Source organism: Meles meles, chromosome 9, assembly GCF_922984935.1.
Source record: "Meles meles chromosome 9, mMelMel3.1 paternal haplotype, whole genome shotgun sequence".
Taxonomy (NCBI): Eukaryota; Metazoa; Chordata; class Mammalia; order Carnivora; family Mustelidae; genus Meles; species Meles meles.
Genome location: NC_060074.1, coordinates 101,243,355 through 101,264,467, shown reverse-complemented (window position 1 = coordinate 101,264,467; position 21,113 = coordinate 101,243,355). Strand labels below are relative to the sequence as shown.

The 21,113-nt window shown below is 38.1% G+C and overlaps 1 protein-coding gene across 2 annotated transcripts in view; it reads right to left on the bottom strand.

Annotated features, from left to right (window-relative positions):
* The window catches only part of DPP10 (dipeptidyl peptidase like 10), a 1,411,353-nt gene that overhangs the window by 114,723 nt on the left and 1,275,517 nt on the right, over positions 1 to 21,113 (bottom strand). For both annotated transcript variants that reach the window (XM_046019846.1, XM_046019845.1), the window contains exon 8: positions 8,460 to 8,580. In XM_046019846.1, coding sequence (XP_045875802.1) covers positions 8,460 to 8,580 — 121 coding nt within the window. The remainder of the gene's footprint in view (positions 1 to 8,459; positions 8,581 to 21,113) is intronic.

Here is a 21,113-nt window from a genome sequence, read left to right as displayed (position 1 = left end):
TCTTCTGCTTTGCCCTCTCTTCGTCAGCTCATATCTAAACCTCAAGATGTGTTTCTAAGACACACTGACGGGGAGGAATAAATGGAGGTCTAGTTTATGGGCAGGTCTGCATGATGTACTTGAAGACTCTGGAATTGGAAAGGCTCTGTACCACAATCTGACTGAGGAGTGGCATTAAAAGACTAAAGGAAACATAAAATCCTTCCCATTGGCAGACTTTTGAACAAGATACATACTTTTCTACTTCTTGTGGAAGGAGAACTGGCTTGAAGCACAGATCTACCCTGATTCGTGCACAGTAACTAATAAAAGACCTGATTAGGGTTATGGGAAGACAAAAATTAGTGACAAGGAAATTTAGGGAAAGATAACTGCATTGACTTATCAGGAGGGGTAAAAATGTAAAAATATGAAGATATCAGTATCCTACTTAATATCCACCAGAACACATCCACAGCCGAGGAGGCTCTCAATAATCAGATGGACCGTATGGCTACTGGACGCATGTCAGTCTGCTTTGGCTCCCACCATTACCCACCAATGATAGTGGCCGTCATTACACTCTTGACATGGCATTATTTCCCAGGAGGACCAGCTGGCTACCTGGTGGCAGGGAGATGACCCGGGAAGCATTCCATCAAGAAGGGGTAGCATTTTGTCATTACAAGATGGGCACGGGCTCTGTATAGCTATGCCTGTGCTGTTCATGGGATTACAGAATAGCTTATCCATTACCGCAATAATCCACTCTCCATCACCACCAAACAGGAGCTATTTTACAGCAGAAAGAAGGGCAATAGGCTCAGACCATGAATTTCACTGTTTTCTTGTAGCTATATGTACCTGGTTTGATGGAAGTGTTAACTAGTCTTCTCTATCTCAGTCTTGGTGCTAAAGCAATCCTGAAGTTGGGATGTCATCATAGAGCATACATATGTCCCTCTCACATAGCCAGAAAGCAAAGATCTAGGAACTAAGGGGTAGAAGTATAGCATACTTCTCTATCACTATCACACCATTACCCCACTGGACATATTTTGTTTCTTGTCTTCATGATAACAAGATCAATGGGTTTCTGAGTCCTAATGCCTATGGTGGTGGGGGTTGCTTCCACCAAAGAATGTCTTAATTCTATTCCTCTAAACTGGAAGCTGAAATTTCCCCCCAATCATGTGGGACTCAACAGGACTGGGGGTGGGGCGGGGGGCGGTACTTGACAGTATTGTCTGATGATTAAGCTCATCTGCTAGGAAGAATATGTGTCTTCACTATACAACAGAGAGTAAAGAAGACTATATCTGGACTCAGCAGATTCAGAAATACTCCTTTGTCCAACTTGATCTCATTTTCCAGTTCTACATTTCCACATTCCAATTTCCATTTCAGTGGAAAACTGAAAATGTAGCAACCTAATTAAGAAAAAGAAGAAAAGGAATAAGATTTGGCAGGGATAAAATTTTGATTTGATCCACCACGTAAATGACCTGTATCATCAAAATGCTGGCAGAAGGAAAGGGAAAAATGAATGAGTAATTCTCAGAGGGAGCTAGGATTACCAGTTCAGGCCATATGATAACCTTATTTCTTTTCTTGGGCACATTTGCCCCCAAACCTTATATGGAAAACATAAGTGCTGACTGTAGTTATAAATTTCAGACTGGTACATGAACTGGACTAACATCACTCTACAAAGAAACAGTAGCAGAGGGACACCTCAGTGGCTCAGTCAATAGGCAACTGCCTTCAGCTCAGGTCATGATCCTGGTGCTGGGATCAAGCCCCACGTCAGACACCCTGCTCAGTGGGGAGCCTGCTTCTCCCTCTGCCACTCCCTCTGCTTCTGTTCCCTCTCTTGCTGTATCTCCCTCTGTCAAATAAATAAATAAAATCCTAAAAAAAAGAAACAGTAGCAGATGGAACTTCATGTGTCCTTTCAAGGACACAAAGTTTTTATCTGAATAAATAATAACATCCCCATGATCTCTGAGCCTTTGTTGGCTGTCACCAATATGAAACCAGACAAATCAAACGAAGAGAATAAAGTTAGTGCATGGTATTTACTTTCTTGGTTCTTCACACTGGAAACATGAGAGTCTGGCTATGTTCCTCAACCAAAACTTACTGCTTCTATTACTGGAGAAACTATAGGATTCCCTCCTTCTAGGTTCTAGTAACAGAGCCCTTGCCCATCTCACTTCAGGTGTAAATGGCTAAATCAACACTAGCCAAAGGTTGCTACATAAACCCTTGTCTTTGACAAGTGGTCCCTTCATAGATAAAATTTTGTATACTACTTTGAATGTGCCATTTTTTTCCAGTTGTAATCCTGACCCTGATTTGTACAAGTTACAATTCATATGAGGAGACATAAGTCATCCACATGACACAATGAGCCTTGAAGGTACAGAGAGATCAGATTGTCCTGTCTAAAATCAACACTCAGGTTTTCTGAAGAAATGGGTTCTATTCTAGGTGCTGAAATATATGTGTGCAGATACTTCTCAAGAATAAGAATGGCCCAGACTTGAGAGCACCATTCAATAGAAACTAGGTATCATCTACTCCAATTTATTTTAGAGTGATCTATGCCTAGAGTTGTTCCTCACAAAAACACCAAAATAGCAAAGTAGTACACGCAGAGAGTTATGTGACTTCCTTCAGGTATAAAAATAAAGCTAACTGAAATGGGAAGGAAATAAATTAAATAATCTTTAATATGCATCTGCTTAAGAGTGCTCTTAGATATGCACACACTTCTTTAATTGCAACTAATAAGGACTCTTACTCATGGATTGAAACTTCCTGTGTTAATTATATTATTTACAAACAATGTATTTCTACAAATTGCATACCATTCCATCTCAATGAAGGATTGGTTCTTCTTTGTCTTTATTACAATGATTAGAAAATCTCACTGCAGAACAGATGGAGTTTTCAACACATGTTGTTTTATATCAAAGACACTTAAAAAACATAGCCTCAACACAAAGTACTTACAGAAAACTAACTAATATATAATCATTGTGTTCAGATTAACATGCTATTCTGAAAAGTAAGCTGATTTTATCCATTTGTAGTTTATCAATTTAGATAGATAAGATTTCCCGAGTATGCTACTGCCAGCCAGATGGGTCTATGGCTCATTTTTCCCCTTTTTTTTCCTTATCTCACTGTCAAGTTTCTTAAAAGAATTGTCTATATTCAAAACCTTCTCACTTCTCATTTATACCTCTATCCATTGCAATCTTGCTTCTGGTACCACAAATTGACTGACTTTGCTCCTATCCATTTCTGGTAGCAAATCCAACAGTAACTATGGAATCCTTACTTCGCTTGACCTCCCGAGACTCAGCTTTATTATTCTGTCTTCCTCTAGCTTCCACGGCTGCATCTCTGACTTTTTCTTTTATCTGTCATAGCCCAGTTTTACTGGGATTTAGTAAGTGCTCAATAAATAATTGCTGAATCAATGAATGCATGAATGTGATTTCCTGTATCCAAGAGAAGACAGAAAAAAAAGTGAAAATAGCCATTTTTGCATTCTTCTCAATAAATAACCAAAAAATTTAACAATCTCCATCTGTTGATAAGGATATTGTTTATGCTGTCAATTGTTTCTCTAACATCTTTATTCCTTTCATTCTTTTTTTTTTAATTTTTTTATTTGTTTATTTACAGCATAACAGTGTTCATTGTTTTGGCATAACGCCCAGTGCTCCATGCAGTACGTGCCCTCCCTATTACCCACCACCTGGTTCCTCAACCTCCCAGTGCAAATACCATTTCTTCCATGAAGCCACTCTATATTCCCCCATTCCATTAGAATTAATCCTACTCAAATTTCTAGTGGTATGTGGACATGTAGTTCTATTTATATTTCTATTTACTATGCTCCAAATGATTCCTTATATAACAGGTGTTTACAGTTTTTCACTCCACTAAGTTAGTTATGCCCAAAACATGGAAACCCGATTCCTCTTCATATTGCTCTCAGATAATGCTGGAAAGATGTGTCTACTGTTGAACTGAATATCACAGAAGAATTCTTTAAAAGCACATTTATAAATCATTTAGGCACAGTAGTTTCAGTATTTTATACGTTCAAATAACCTCAAATGACACTCACTTTTTCTATTGCATAGATTTAGTACATTATAGAAATTTTCCAAGTTGTAGACTTGGTAGCTGTGAACTTTATTTTGTTAGCAAAGAATTCATCTGATATTTTATTTAGTTGAGTTACTATGTTAAATGCACCAATTTATATGAATAACTGAGATGCATTTTGTGTGATTTGTGTTTAATTTTGAGCATAATATTTCATTTTTCTTTGGAACTTCAACAACTCTTTAAACCATATGTTATTTTATTTGCCTTTTCTTTCCTTAGGAATTGAATGATAGTAAAAAAAAAAGGGACAAAGAGGCTTTAAAATAACACTTCAAGACTTTAAAACCTCGACATATGTGTCTGTAACTGGGATCAACAGCCACACTCACGGACTGGCCTGAACCTAAAAAATTTAAGCCATGCCTTCAAATTTGTTCCACAAAAATATTTTTATCTTTTCTGTGGCTCCTCTAATCTTTTTTTCTATGATACTTATGAAAGGCAAATTTCAATTAAAGCAAGTAAGTGGAAATATTACATGTTCCTTCTTGAGTCTCCCACACATACTAATTCAGATTGTAATTGATATTTGTAAAGTAACAAAAAAGGAAATCTCCACACTAGGGTATCACACACATACTGCTGAAGGTCATATGCATTCTTAGATGTCACTGTGTTATGGTGAGTATATGGAAGGGAAAAGAGAAAATCTGGGAGCTGTTTGTGTCTTGGAAAAGCACAGTGGTAGTGGGAGATGAAGGTAAATGTAGGACTCTTGAAACATAGGGTAGGGATGACGGATGAGGGAAAAATCAATGGCATCTGAATGGCCTAAATCCCTCTGTCAAACCTTAAGACCGATTCCCTTGATACAGTCCCTTCTCTTGGAAATAAAGCAAGAATTGAGGTAAGTCTTTGGTCAATAGGATTCAGATTCTTTGGCTGAGGAAACAGACCTGTGAAATCTAATAGCTTAGGTCCACAACACGTGTCATTCCTTAGGAAATGATGAAAGGCACTGAATTCTAACAGGTAGAGTAGACCAGGGAGAAGTACTGGTTTTGAAAATACACATTCGTGCCATCTTTGGCACTCGTAAGCTTTGAGGCCATGTCCAAATCACCTGTCCTCCCTGAGTCTTGGTTTCTTCAGTAAATGATTAAATATGCTAGCATTGTGAGGATTCAATCACATAACACATTTGGAATTTGCTAGGATACCTACAACAAAAGAGCCCAAAGGACTGAGTTTAATTTGAATGGCAAAACTATAAGTTTTCCATTTCTCTTTTGGAAAGTGTCAGACCTACATTGTAACCACAGAAGTTTTTGTCCTACATGTCCTACCTATTCCCCAACACAGTAAGTGTTCACTCTCCATCCAAATATATAGAATTTTATTCTCTAATTAGGAAAATAAGAATATTTGTCAGTTAATAGTCTTTCATTTCTCTTCTGAAATTTTCCTTAAAAATGTAATGCCATAAATTATATAAAGACTTATGTAAAGGAAAGAGGCCCAAGGCATTGTTGTTCAGTTGTCCAGACACTAGATTCTACATTGAGTTAACTTAAAAGTTCTACCATGTTAATGATCACATTTTGTTGCCCAAGGTAGCATGCCAGCACACTGCCAAGCACCAGTGTTCCCACTCCCTGAAGCCGCTACTCTTATAAATGCTTGCTCACTGTGCCTACAACCACTATTTACGAGTGATCCAAACCAGAAGCCAAAGAATCACTGACTTCTTTCCACCCACCCCATCCATTTAACCATTAAGATCTGTTTTACTGCCTCATCAACTTTAAAATCTTCCCTCCTTCTTACAGCTTTAACCTTACTAATATTGCTCATTATCTTTCAACAGAACACAGAAAAAGCCTGCCAGCTTCTCATTGGTTCTTTCTGCTATTCAATCCCAGTTATTTTATACTGTAGTCAAAATGATCTATTTATATGGAAGATATAATACTGACCCTCCCTTACTTAAAAAGCTCTATTAGTTATCCCATTTACTAGTGGAAAAATAATTGAAATCCCAGATTATTTTTAGGATCACTGTCCCTTGGTATTTGCTGCCCTCCTTTTACTCAAATTTTATGCCCCAATAATACCAAGCAGATTTTAGTTCCCAAGGCACACACCATGCTATTTAACATTGCTATGCTTTTGCAAGCTTTTAACTCTTGCATAGATTTCCTTACCTAGGTTCTTCTCCTTCCTTTCATAAAGTTTTTATTTCAATTCTGGCTGGTTCACATACAGTGTACTATTAGTGTCAGGTGTACAATATAGTGATTCAACATTTCAATACAGCACCCAGTGCTCACAAGTGCCCTCCTTAATCCCCATCCCCTATTTAACACATCCCTCTACCCACCTCCCCTGAGGTAACTATAAGATTGTTCTCTATAGTTAAGAGTCTGTTTCTTGATTTCTCTCTCTCCCTCTCTCTCTCTCTCTCTCTTTTTTTGCTCATTGTTTTGTTTCTTAAATTCCACATGAGTGAAATAGTATGGTATTTATCTTTCTTGACTGACTTACTTCACTTAGCATAATACTCTCTACCTCCATCCATGTCTCTGCAAATGGCTAAATTTGTTATTTTTTTAATGGGTGAGTAATAGCCCATTGGATATATGTGCCACATCTTTTTTATCCATTCATCACTTAAAGGACGCTTGGGCTCTTTCCTGCCTAGTTTCTTCTTATATTTCTTAATCTTTCAGGCTCAGCTCAGAGGGTTTCTCCTTTAGGAAAAAGTTTGCAAATCCCCAGAATGGGCTAGCTTTCTTTTGTTCTTTCATAGAATCCTGTGTTTCCTGTGATTTAACTGCTTGTCACGCTACACTGACATGGTTTCTTCACCGGTCATGGTCTCACAAAGTGCCGATGATGGTTTGAAGATGAAGGGCATCTCACCCAGCTCTTCTAAATCAGAGATACTTAGTTCTTGCTACCCAGATTCTTGGAACCACCCAAGTTTCAAGTTTGTTCTCCACCTATCTCTTTAATTCATTGGGCCATCTCACACTCTAAAAATTTATGCTTTTGCAATAAGAAAGCCAGAGTCAGCTTCTGATACTCTGAATGGAAGAACCCTACTTATCACTTTGTGAGTTTGAATGTTTAAAAAAATCAGAGCATAACTATTTTTTTATATTTCCAAAGTAGTTCCTACTACTCCTCAGAATTAACTGTGTCCTCTAAAATAATTTATTATTTGATGCTGGCAAAAATATATTGTAAATATACATGTACACAGATGCATATAAATCTCAAAGGCACAGGGTCTCTTCATTAATAAAATGGCTCCACCCGGCAAAATGTTTCTCTTAATGTGAAGTACTTTGTTTTGTACCTTATTATATCTATTATAGGAATCTACATTATATCTGTATAAGAGATGTTATATCTATTATATCTCAGCACCATTAGAAATACTTAGAACATATGTAAGTCTTTAATAATATCTGTTTAATGATAGAATGGGTGAATAAATGAAGGAGGTAGGTGATTTACTTCTCTTACAGACTTAAGAATATGGAGTCTGAGGTGGAAGATTGCATTTGCCAATATTGCTCAAGAAATAAAATTTATTTTCTAGGTGATTCTTAGCTTTATAATTTCTAATCAAACATAACTGACTTGCCTTAAATCTTGATGCATTTTGCCAAGATCAGTTGCAGAGTCTGAAACTTAGGTATTAACCTCAAGCCTTGAGTCTTCCCGAGGAAATCTGTACCCCTAACCCAGCTGACAACTGGTGCATGATCAAACTGGATAGAGATTTTCATTACCTGATTTCCTTTTTATATTCTCAGGTATCAGGAAAACTTGATTATTACAAATCACCCTTTAGGTGGGTTTTATTTTGTTCCTCATGCGATGGCTTTTAAACAGTGACAGACTGTTCTTAATGAGAATGACTAAAAACAAGTGGTTTTCATGCACTTTTTGAGCAGTAAAGATTTTTGTTTCTCCATTCCCATAGTCAGAAAAATTCAGCATCTGATTCCAGAGTGACACAAAATGATTGTTCACTTTCATTAGTTAAGCATCACCAAAATCAAATCTCTCTAGCCTGAACAAAACGTTTATGTATATATGTGTATACACATACACATACACACACACACACACACACACACACACACACACCCTTCTAATGTAGTAGATGTGAATCACAACCAGTCAAAATACAAGCACATGCAAAGACATGAAAGCATGAAGGCAATTTTGAGCGGAAATAAGAGGAAATGGAGCTATAAGTATTGTTCTAGAATGAACAGATTTCATATAAAAATATGTTGTTTGTGTTCTTTTGAAACTAAATCTATTCAACTCACCTTCATATAACCAGTCAGCAATCCCATTAAAGATAATTCCTTCTTTTCCAGAAGACGTCAGTCGCAATGAACTGCTCTTTATATCAGGTTGATAGTAGATATTATTCTCAAAAATATAAATCTGGATCCAGAAACATAAAAGACCAAAAAAATGCAACATATTAGGAAGCTTTTTAAAATACCTTCATACTATCGATTATAGCTGAAGCACTAAGTGTTGTATTATTTGCCTGCTTTCAGTTTGTGTTTGTTTAATACATACATTTGCATTGCTTTCAATTATTAATGGCAGTTTCCTTTCTTATCATATCAATATCAAACTGTCATTTAGAAATTACACAGTACCAGTATTGAAGCATTTAAATCCATATTTTCAACAACAATTTTTCATCCACTTAACCTCTTTTCTACCACAAAATTGATTTGGGTTTGAGATAACATTTTGCATACTTAAGAGACTGAAAAACTAAAATAGATGCCATTTTAGTAATAGCCAACTACTTAAAAGCCTCAATTTGGGGTCTTTAACTTTTACAAAAATGGATTTGGTCATCAATAAAATAACCTCTAGATAATCTCTTTTTTTAAAGGTTTTATGTATTCATTTGACAGAGAGAGAATGAGAGAGAGAGAGAGATAGAGAGCATTCACAAGCAGGGGGAGGGGCAGGAAGAGGGAGAGGGAGAAGCCGGTTCCCTACTGAGCAAGAAGCCTGATACAGGACTCAATCTCAGGATCCTGGGATCATGACGAGAGCTGAAGGCAGATACCCAACCAACTGAGCCACACAGGTGCCCCTTTAGAGAATATTTCTACTTCCACCCAGCTTGACTCACATACTCTGATGAAAGAAAAGGATGGCAAAATTCCTTTGAATTGATAAACGGGACATACCCTGCTATGCGCCACTCTTTCCTGGCAATTCTTTTCCTAAATAGCACACTAGTGATAATGGCCATGTGCTTCGTGGTTCAAGAGAGTGTTTTAATTTGAACACATCACAAAGTCTTCCAAAATAATATCATCAACAACAGCCCCCACAATAGGAACAACAGAAATTAAATAGGGTCTGTCCACACAAAATAGAATTCAGGATAAAATTATCAGTAATCCATGTTCAAATATTTTTAATACCAAAAATTTCAATCTGCTCTGGATAATAAAACCTTAAGAGAACCATGTTTCATCCACATATTGGGGAAACAGAATATTACCTAATGGAAGCCACACTGAACATTCTACTAGAAAGGTAGAAGACAGCTTAGAGCCCTTTGTTCAGCATGTTACAGGACCATTACATAATAGTGAAAAGAGCAAACACCAGAACTCCTGATACAATCCTCTAATTATGATATCCTAGATTTTAAATCTTGGTGTGCAAAATGATGAAAGCAATCTTAATATCCAGAAAATTTCACTGACATTCTACTTTGAGTCTGGTGATTTGGCAAGTATATGAGTGAGTGGGTCTAATTATCATTTCAGCACTGCATGTAATTTATATTACAGGTGAGAATGCCAAAATAAGATGAAGAATTTTTGAGGGGTGATGGTAGGGAGAAAGGAAGATACATTAGGGTGTTCAAAAGAGAGGGCTATATCATGAAGAAGACTGAATTTAAAATCCAAGTGACTTAGATAATTTTCTGAGCCTTTTTAAATCTCAGTCCTCTCCTTTATAAAATGTGGATAAGTCTCACACGTGCCTTACAGTCTCACACCTTCTGTGAAGCATACATGACATGATGAATATAGAACATGTAATACATGTGACTTTGCCTAGAAACAGCTAATTTGGTTCAAAATCCTAAGCTTTATGGAGGCTACAAATTCTAAATCAAAATAAAATTTCTACAGCTTAAGCCAAACTATAAATTATCCCAAACCATCGACCAGCATTACATTATTATGTAGGTGAAATATGGACCAGCAGCAGCACTAACAGTGGAAAGAGGGGAAGTGATAACAAATGATATTTACTGTTTTCATTTCATTTAGAAAGTTTTCAAGTGATGATAGGAAATAAGAAATAAGGTTATTATTGAAATCCTGGGGGTCCTACTTAGCTTAAAGTTTGAAAACTATTATCTCTGGTGTCTGAAAACTAGGTGGAAGTTAGCCTTAATGACTTTCACAGTCCCTTATAATGAAAAAAAAAAAAAAACCCACACACAAAACACACTTTATTCTAGCCATCTAAAGCTTGAGCTTTATATCACTACCTCCTTTTGCCTTTCACAAATAGTATGTGAAACAGGCTCACAAAATCTTCCTTACTTGGAAGGGATCCCCTTTTTGTACCCGAACCTTCTCCTTAGGACTTGGGAGCAATAATGGTTCAGATCATCCACGCTCATCCTACCTAAGCACATGCAGCTATTCTTCAGAGTAGAGGTCACTTAGTCTAAAGTGAGATAGTTCCAGATCCTCAACTTTCTGAAAGGAATAAACTCTAAGTCAAAACAATTGATAAAACCTCCACGATTTCAGCAGATGTATAAATTATCCAAAACCATTGACCAGTAATTACATTTATATTTGAAGAACAGACTGGATGATATTCAGAATCCATATGAAACTGACATCTGCTTCAATGTAAAAGAACAAGCAATATGGAATCAGAATTTTAATGCCATTTGCTGAAAGCTGCAATGCCAAGGAATGTCCACAAGATCTTTTTTCTAAGGACAAAAAGTTAGCGACTACCCTCAGGAAAATGTACATTTATAATCTTCTAATCTGTTTTTTTTTTTTTTTTACAGATTTTATTTATTTATTTGAGAGAGAGTGAGCAAAAGGGAGAGAGAGAGAGAGAGCGCGCGCACACAAGCAGAGAGGGAGATGGAGAAGCAGACTCCCTGCTGAGCAGTCCTCCCCCTACACTGGGCATGATAAGCAGGACCCTGGGATCATGACCTGAGCTGAAAGCAGACACTTAACCAACTGAGCCACAGGCACCTCTTCTAACTTCTTTTAAATAGCCAAAGGTTTTCCTTGGATTATACTATTTTCAAATAATAATCACAAACTTTAACTATTAGCTTAACAATACGAGAAGTGCAGATATTCACAGGTACTACCAGGGCACTCCGATAAAATTAAACTGGATCCAAATGTCAATCATCAAGGGCGGCAACTAGATTTAAATCATATGGAAAATATGACAAACACTAACGCCATTTATCCTAATGTTAATAAGATGTCATAGTATTTTTGATGCCATTAATCAATTCCTTCAATGAGCCACCTAAATAGTATAAAAATAGGAATGGAGAGCTATTTGACCATGTTACTCTTCAATTTCGATAGCAAGCCAACAACCCAGTTTTTCAAAATCAATGGTCTTAATGCACTTAAAAAAATATTCAAAATGGGTGAAGTTGCCAGAAAGGAAGAGGAAGGCAACTGAAGTACTTTGTGCTGAATCATGACAAGTTAAGAAACATGTAATAAATGTTCTAAGAAATTAATCAGTGTGTTAGTTGATATTGGTCATTACCAAGTGACCGGACATAGCAGTGTCACTTCTGTGGAGGAGTTTATAACAGCCAAATATTCACCTTTCTTCCCACTGCCACAACCACCGCTAATGCTTATGATGGTATCCACCATAAGCATTAGCATAAGCATAAGCAAGTCCACCTCAGAAGCCTGGACTGCTTCGTGAAGAGGCATGGAGCAAATCCCCTCCCCATCCCTTGCCAACTTGAAATGGACACATAGCAAGAAATGAACATCTGATGTTAAAAGTCATTAGGATTTTGGAACTGAGAATAATTACAGTGTAAATTAGTCTCTGTGACTGGTTCAGCCAGAGACAATGTCTGATAATGGCAGACTCCTATGAACTTTTAAACAGCTTTTAAAAAACCCAGCAAGGAGTAGTCAAGATGGCAGAGAAGTAGCAGGCTGAGACTACATCAGGTAGCAGGAGATCAGCTCGATAGCTTATCTAAACATTGCAAACACCTACAAATCCAATGGGAGATCGAAGAGAAGAAGAACAGCAATTCTAGAAACAGAAAATCAACCACTTTCTGAAAGGTAGGACCGAGGGAGAAGTGAATCTAAAACAACGGGAAGATAGACCGCGGGGGGAGGGGCCGGCTCCCGGCAAGCGGCGGAGGAACGGAGCACAAAATCAAGACTTTTAAAAGTCTGTTCCACTGAGGGACATTGCTCCAGAGGCTAAACCGGGGTGAAGCCCACACGGGGTCATCGTGGCCCCAAGTCCCGCAGGATCGGTGGTATCGGAGTGTCGCAGAGCTCACAGGTGTTATAACAGAGAAGCCGGCTACAGAAACAGAGCCGAGGACTGAACCTCAGCTCGGCATTCCCTTGAGCTGGACACGGGCTGGCTGAGCTCGGAGCGCGGCTAAAGGCTGGGGATACGGGAGTGATTGGGTGCTGTCCTCTGGGGGCGCACTGAGGAGTGGGGCCCCGGGCTCTCAGCTCCTCTGGGCCGGAGACTAGGAGGCTGCCATTTTCATTCCTGTCCTCCGGAACTCTACGGAAAGCGTTCAGGGAACAGAAGCTCCCAAAAACAAACCTGAGCGGATTACTTAGTCCGGCCCCTGATAAGGGCAGTGCAATTCCGCCTCGGGCAAAGACACTTGAGAGTCACTACAAAAGGCCCCGCCCCCAGAAGATCAACAAAATATCCAGCCAGGACGAAGTTCATCTATCAAGGAAAGCAGGTTCAATCCCTAAGACAGCAGCGGAATTCCAGAGGAGGAGAAAGCAAAGCACAGAACTCATGGCTTTCTCCCCATGATTCTTTAGTCTTGCGGTTTATTCAATTTTTTTTTCAATTTTTTTTCTTTTTTCTTATTCTGCTAAATTTTTTAAAACTTTTACCCTTTTCTTTTTTAACGTTTTTTGACTAGTTTATCTAAAATATATATTTTTTCTTTTTTTAATATTTTTTCTTCATTTGTTTTATTTTTAAAATTTTTTTCTTTTTTTCTATCTTTCTTTTTTTTTTTTTGAAGCTCTTTTTATCCCCTTTCTCCCCCCCCCCCATAATTTGGGGTCTCTTCTGATTTGGTTACAGTGTATTTTTCTGGGGTCTTTGCCACACTTTTAGTATTTTATTTGATCCTTCATATCCTCTTATCTGGACAAAATGACGAGGCAGAAAAAAATCACCACAAACAAAAGAACAAGAGGCAGTACCGAAGGCTAGGGACCTAATCAATACAGACATTGGTAACATGTCAGATCAAGAGGTCAGAATGACGATTCTGAACGTTCTAGCCGGGCTTGAAAAGGCATGGAAGATATTAGAGAAACCCTCTCTGGAGATATTAAAGCCCTTTCTGGAGAAATTAAAGAACTAAAATATAACCAAGTTGAAATCAAAAAAGCTATTAATGAGGTGCAATCAAAAATGGAGGCTCTCACTGCTAGGATAAATGAGGCAGAAGAAAGAATTAGTGATATAGAAGACCAAATGACAGAGAATAAGGAAGCCGAGCAAAAGAGGGACAAACAGCTACTGGACCAAGAGGGGAGAATTCAAGAGATAAGTGACACCATAAGATGAAACAACATTAGAATAATTGGGATTCCAGAAGAAGAAGAGAGAGGGGAGCAGAAGGTCTATTGGAGAGAATCATTGGAGAGAATTTCCCTAATATGGCAAAGGGAACAAGCATCAAAATCCAGGAGCTGCAGAGAACCCCCCTCAAAGTCAACAAGAACAGGTCCACACCCCATCACCAAATAGTAAAATTTACAAGTCTTAGTGACAAAGAGAAAATCCTGAAAGCAGCCTGGGAAAAGAAGTCTGTAACATACAATGGTAAAAATATTAGATTGGCAGCAGACTTATCATCAGAGACCTGGCAGGCCAGAAAGAGCTGGCATGATATATTCAGAACACTAAATGAGAAAAACATGCAGCCAAGAATACTCTATCCAGCTAGGTTATCATTGAAAATAGAAGGAGAGATAAAAAGCTTCCAGGACAAACAAAAATGAAAAGAATTTGCCCCAACCTCCCACCCCTGACCCTTCAAAACCGTCAGGGGTGGGAGGTTGGGGCAACCTGAGGGTTTTGAAGGGTCAGGGGTGGGAGGTTGGGGGAACAGGTGGTGGGTAATGGAGAGGGCACGTTTTGCATGGAGCACTGGGTGTTGTGCAAAAAGAATGAATACTGTTACGCTGAAAAAATAAATAAAATGTGAAAAAAAAAAAAAAGAATTTGCAAATACCAAACCAGCTCTACAGGAAATATTGAAAGGGGTCGTCTAAGCAAAGAGAGAGCCTAAAAGTAGTAGATCAGAAAGGTACAGAGACAATCTACAGTAACAGTCACCTTACAGGCTAATAATGGCACTAAATTCATATTTCTCAATAGTTACCCTGAATGTTAATGGGCTAAATGCCCCAAACAAAAGACACAGGGTAACAGAATGGATAAAAAAACAAAACCCATCCATATGTTGCCTACAAGAAACTCATTTTAGACGCGAAGACACCTCCAGATTTAAAGTGAGGGGGTAGAAAACAATTTACCATGCTAATGGGCATCAGAAGAAAGCTGGGGTGGCAATCCTTATATCAGTTCAATTAGATTTTAAGCCAAAGACTATAATAAGAGATGAGGAAGGACACTATATCATACTCAAATGGTCTGTCCAACAAGAAGATCTAACCATTTTCAATATCTATGCCCCTAACGTGGGAGCAGCCAACTATATCAACCAATTAATAACCAAATCAAAGAAACACATCAATAATAATACAATAATAGTAGGGGACTTGAACACTCCCCTCACTGAAATGGACAGATCATCCAAGCAAAAGATCAACAAGGAAATAAAGGCCTTAAATGACACACTGGACCAGATGGACATCACAGATATATTTAGAACATTTCATCCCAAGCCAACAGAACACACATTCTTCTCTAGTGCACATGGAACCTTCTCCAGAATAGATCACATCCTGGGTCACAAATCAGGTCTAAACCGGTATCAAAAGATTAGGATTATTCCCTGCATATTTTCAGACCATAATGCTCTGAAGCTAGAACTCAATCACAAGGGGAAAGCTGGAAAGAACCCAAATACATGGAGACTAAACAGCATCCTTCTAAAGAATGAATGGGTCAACTAGGAAATTAAAGAAGATTTGAAAAAAATTTATGGAAACAAATGATAATGAAAACAGAACGTTTCAAAATCTGTGGGACACAGCAAAGGCAGTCTTGAGAGGAAAATATATAGCAGTACAAGCCTTTCTCAAGAAACAAGAAAGGTCTCAAGTACACAACCTAACCCTACACCTAAAGGAGCTGGAGAAAGAACAAGAAAGAAACCCTAAACCCAGCAGGAGAAGAGAAATCATAAAGATCAGAGCAGAAATCAATGAAATAGAAACCAAAAGAAATTAGAAAAAATCAATGAAACTAGGAGCTGGTTCTTTGAAAGAATCAATAAGATTGATAAACCCCTGGACAGACTCATCAAAAAGAAAAGAGAAAGGACCCAAATCAATAAAATCATGAATGAAAGAGGAGAGATCACAACTAACACCAAAGAATTACAGACAATTATAAGAACATACTATCAGCAACTCTACGCCAACAAATTTGACAATCTGGAAGAAATGGATGCATTCCTAGAGACATATGAACTACCACAACTGGACCAGGAAGAAATAGAAAACCTGAACAGGCCCATAACCAGTAAGGAGATTGAAACAGTCATCAAAAATCTCCAAACAAACAAAAGCCCAGGGCCAGACGGCTTCCCAGGGGAATTCTACCAAACATTTAAAGAAGAACTCATTCCTATTCTCCTGAAACTGTTCCAAAAAATAGAAATGGAAGGAAAACTTCCAAACTCATTTTATGAGGCCAGCATCACCTTGATCCCAAAACCAGAGAAGGATCCCACCAAAAAAGAGAACTACAGACCAATATCCTTGATGAACACAGATGCAAAAATTCTCACCAAAATACTAGCCAATAGGATCCAACAGTACATTAAAAGGATTATTCACCACGATCAAGTGGGATTTATTCCAGGTCTGCAGGGTTGGTTCAACATCCACAAATCAATCAATGTGACAGAACACATTAATAAAAGAAAGAACAAAAACCATATGATACTCTCAATAGATGCTGAAAAAGCATTTGACAAAGTACAGCATCCCTTCCTGATCAAAACTCTTCAAACTGTAGGGATAGAGGGCACATACCTCAATATTATCAAAGCCATCTATGAAAAACCCACCACAAATATCATTCACAATGGAGAAAAAGTGAAAGTTTTTCCGTTAAGGTCAGGAACACGGCAAGGATGTCCATTATCACCACTGCTATTCAACATAGTACTAGAAGTCCTAGCCTCAGCAATCAGACAACAAAAAGAAATTAAAGGCATCCAAATCGGCAAAGAAGAAGTCAAACTATCACTTTTTGCAGATGATATGATACTATATGTGGAAAACCCAAAAGACTCCACTCCAAAACTGCGAGAACTTGTACAGGAATTCAGTAAAGTGTCAGGATATAAAATCAGTGCACAGAAATCAGTGGCATTTCTGTACACCAACAACAAGACAGAAGAAAGAGAAATTAAGGAGTCCATCCCATTTACAATTGCACCCAAAACTATAAGATACCTAGGCATAAACCTATCCAAAGAGGCTAAGAATCTATATGCAGAAAACTATACAGTACTCATGAAAGAAATTGAGGAAGACACAAAGAAATGGAAAAATGTTCCATGCTCCTGGATTGGAAGAATAAATATTGTGAAAATGTCTATGCTACCTAAAGCAATCTACACATTTAATGCAATCCCTATCAAAATACCATCCATTTTTTTTCAAAGAAATGGAACAAATGATCTTAAAATTTATATGGAACCAGAAAAGACCTCGAATAGCCAAAGGAATATTGAAAAAGAAAGTCAAAGCTGGTGGCATCACAATTCTGGACTTCAAGCTCTATTACAAAGCTGTCATCATCAAGACAGCATGGTACTGGCACAAAAACAGACACATAGATCAATGGAACAGAATAGAGAGCCCAGAAATCGACCCTCAACTCTATGGTCAACTAATCTTCGACAAAGCAGGAAAGAATGTCCAATGGAAAAAAGATAGCCTCTTCAATAAATGGTGCTGGGAAAATTGGACAGCCACATGCAGAAAAATGAAATTGGACCACTTCCTTACACCACACAAGAAAATAGACTCAAAATGGATGAAGGACCTCAATGTGAGAAAGGAATCCATCAAAATCCTTGAGGAGAACGCAGGCAGCAACCTCTTCTACCTCAGCCGCAGAACATCTTCCTAGGAACATTGCCAAAGGCAAGGGAAGCAAGGGCAAAAATGAACTATTGGGATTTCATCAAGATCAAAAGCTTTTGCACAGCAAAGGACACAGTGAACAAAACCAAAAGACAACTGACAGAATGGGAGAAGATATTTGCAAATGACATATCAGATAAAGGACTAGTGTCCAAAATTTATAAGGAACTTAGCAAACTCAACACACAAAGAACAAACAATCCAATCAAGAAATGGGCAGAGGACATGAACAGACACTTCTGCAAAGAAGACATCCAGATGGCCAACAGGCACATGACAAAGTGCTCCACATCACTCGGCATCAGGGAAATACAAATCAACCACAATGAGATATCACCTCACACCAGTCAGAATGGCTAAAATTAACAAGTCAGGAAATGACAGATGCTGGCAAGGACGCGGAGAAAGGGGAATCCTCCTACACTGTTGGTGGGAATGCAAGCTGGTGCAACCACTCTGGAAAACAGCATGGAGGTTCCTCAAAATGTTGAAAATAGAACTACCCTATGACCCAGCAATTGCACTACTGGGTATTTACCCTAAAGATACAAACCTAGTGATACAAAGGGGCACGTGTATCTGAATGTTTATAGCAGCAATGTCTACAATAGCCAATCTATGGAAAGAATCTAGATGTCCATCAACAGATGAATGGATAAAGAAGTGTTGGTATATATACACAATGGAATACTATGCAGCCATCAAAAGAAATGAAATCTTGCCATTTGCAACAACGTGGAAGGAACTAGAGGGTATCATGCTTAGTGAATAAGTCAATCGGAGAAAGACAACTATCATATGATCTCCCTGATATGAGGACGTGGAGAGGCAAAATGGGGGGTTAGGAGGATAGGAGACGAATAAATGAAACAAGATGGGATTGGGAGGGAGATAAACCCTAAATGACTCTTAATCTCACAAAACAAACTGGGGGTTGCTGGAAGGAGGTGGGGTTGGGAGAGGGGGAGGGGGTTATGGACATTGGGGAGGGTATGTGCTATGGTGAGTGCTGTGAAGTGTGTAAACCTGGTGATTCACAGACCTGTACCCCTGGGGATAAAAATAAATTATATGTTTATTAAAAAAAAAAAAAAGAAAGAAAAGAAAGGATGAATACCCAACTTTTGTTGCAACATGGACGGGACTGGAATTGAGTGAAATAAGTCAAGCAGAGAGAGTCAAGTATCATATGGTTTCACTTATTTGTGGAGCATAACAAATGACATGGAGGACATTGGGAGATGGAGAGGAGAATGAAGTTGAGGGAAATTGGAAGGGGAGGTGAACCATAAGAGACTATGGACTCTGAAAAACAACCTGAGGGTTTTGAAGGGGCGGGGGTGGGAGGTTGGGGGAACAGGTGGTGAGTAATAGGCAGGGCACATATTGCATGGAGCACTGGGTGTTGTGCAAAAACAATGAATACTGTTATGCTTAAAAAGATAAATAAATAAATTTAAAATAAATAAATAAATAAATACATAAATAAAATCTAAAAAAAAAACAACCCAGCAAAATAAAATATGAATTGAAAATTAGACCTATTTTTGATGAAATACTACTGAAAAGCTATTCCATCTTCACTGATTTTCATAATTTTATATTGGAAAACTGAATAAGTCAAAAATCCCCAGGCACTGTAATGGTGTTAGAGGATCTGTAACAGTCTAGTTGGGGGTAGTATTTGGGTTGCTTTCTGTTGTGACTTGCTCTCTGGGGGCAGGGAGGGAAGGTCATTAAGAAATTTTCTCAGATAACACATATTGCTGGCAGTGATAGAGTGAAAGGAGCCCTTTCCTTTGTTGATTATGAAAACACAGTAGTATGCCCAAATGGGAAAGCTATATGGCAACTGTAAACAAAACACAGTCTGTCTCAGCAATCCCAAACCTGGGACCTCATCTTGTAAGGGGCCGGGGAAGCACCAACATACAGAAAATACTAATGCATGATATTTATTTCCATATTGTCTATGATGGCCAAAGAGAAGAGTCAAAAAGAAAACCCATCAATGTGAATGCCTGAATGGATTATGATTCAACTGTATCATGTTGTAATATTCAGGCTTTGTGGAAAACAAAGTAGTGTGCATGAATTGACATGGAGGAGTTTCACTGAGATACTGTCAAGGGATGAAAGACACCAAACAAAGAATAATTTCATGCACTAAATAATAACAATACTAATACAAACTTATACTAGCAGGAATCTCACTAACAGATGTACATGGCCACTATCTGTTGGTAGTCCGCTCCATGCCGTCCCTATACAGTCTGACTAGTGTGGGCTAGTCGAAGCCCCAAATTCACACTTCCCAGACCCTCTTGTAGACTAGTCTCAGCTTGTTTGCTAGAAGTGTTCTAGTTACTTTCTGCAAAAAGGAGAGAGCTGGTAGTTAGGAATTAAGGACATCTGCCTTTGGCAGTTGGTCTAGCCAGCTGCAGCCATAGTGGTTCAGGGACAGTTTATAATATTTATAAATATTATAAACATATATATGTATAAAACCATGAAGAAATTATAGGAATACATATTTACATATGTATTGTGCATATATACAAATGTATACATTCACATAAACATATGTATGCATGACTGTGACTCTGGAAGGATATATATGCCAGTCTTTTAATATGCGTGTATGTTTTGGAAGGTGGATATATAGTGAGAGAGGAATAAAAAACAGGTAATCAAACAGAAAAGACTAGGAAAATACACTAAAAACACTTGATTTGTACACATATATAAATTACACAGGTTAGAGTAATGTATAAATAAAGTACCAATAATTCAGTGATAATAAAAAATAGTGACAGCAATATAGAAGTTAGTCTGACATGTAGGCTACATGAACAGTAGGTGATTCTTTTTATTATTTTGAAAAAATTTGGAAGTAATGATAAAGGGTATCTTCTTAACCTGGAATAGGGTTTTTCAACCTACTGACATTGAGGACTAGATACTTCTTGGTTGTGGAAGACTGCCCTGACATTGCAGGATGACTAGCAGCATCCCTTACTTCTACATACAAGATGCCAATCGCAGCCCCTTCTCTCAGTTGTGACAACCAAAAAGGTCTCCAGACTACTCAATGTCCCCTGGAGTGAAAAGGCAAAATTACTTCCAGTCGGGAGCCATTCATTTTGAGATAAGCCTTTTTTTTTTTTAATTGTGTTATGTTAGTCACCATATAATACATCATTAGTTTTTGATGCAGTGCTCCAATATTCATTGTTTATGTACAACACCCAGTGCTCCATGCAATACATGCCCTCCTTAACACCCACCACTAGGCTCACCTGTGAGGTAAGTCTTTTGCATGTG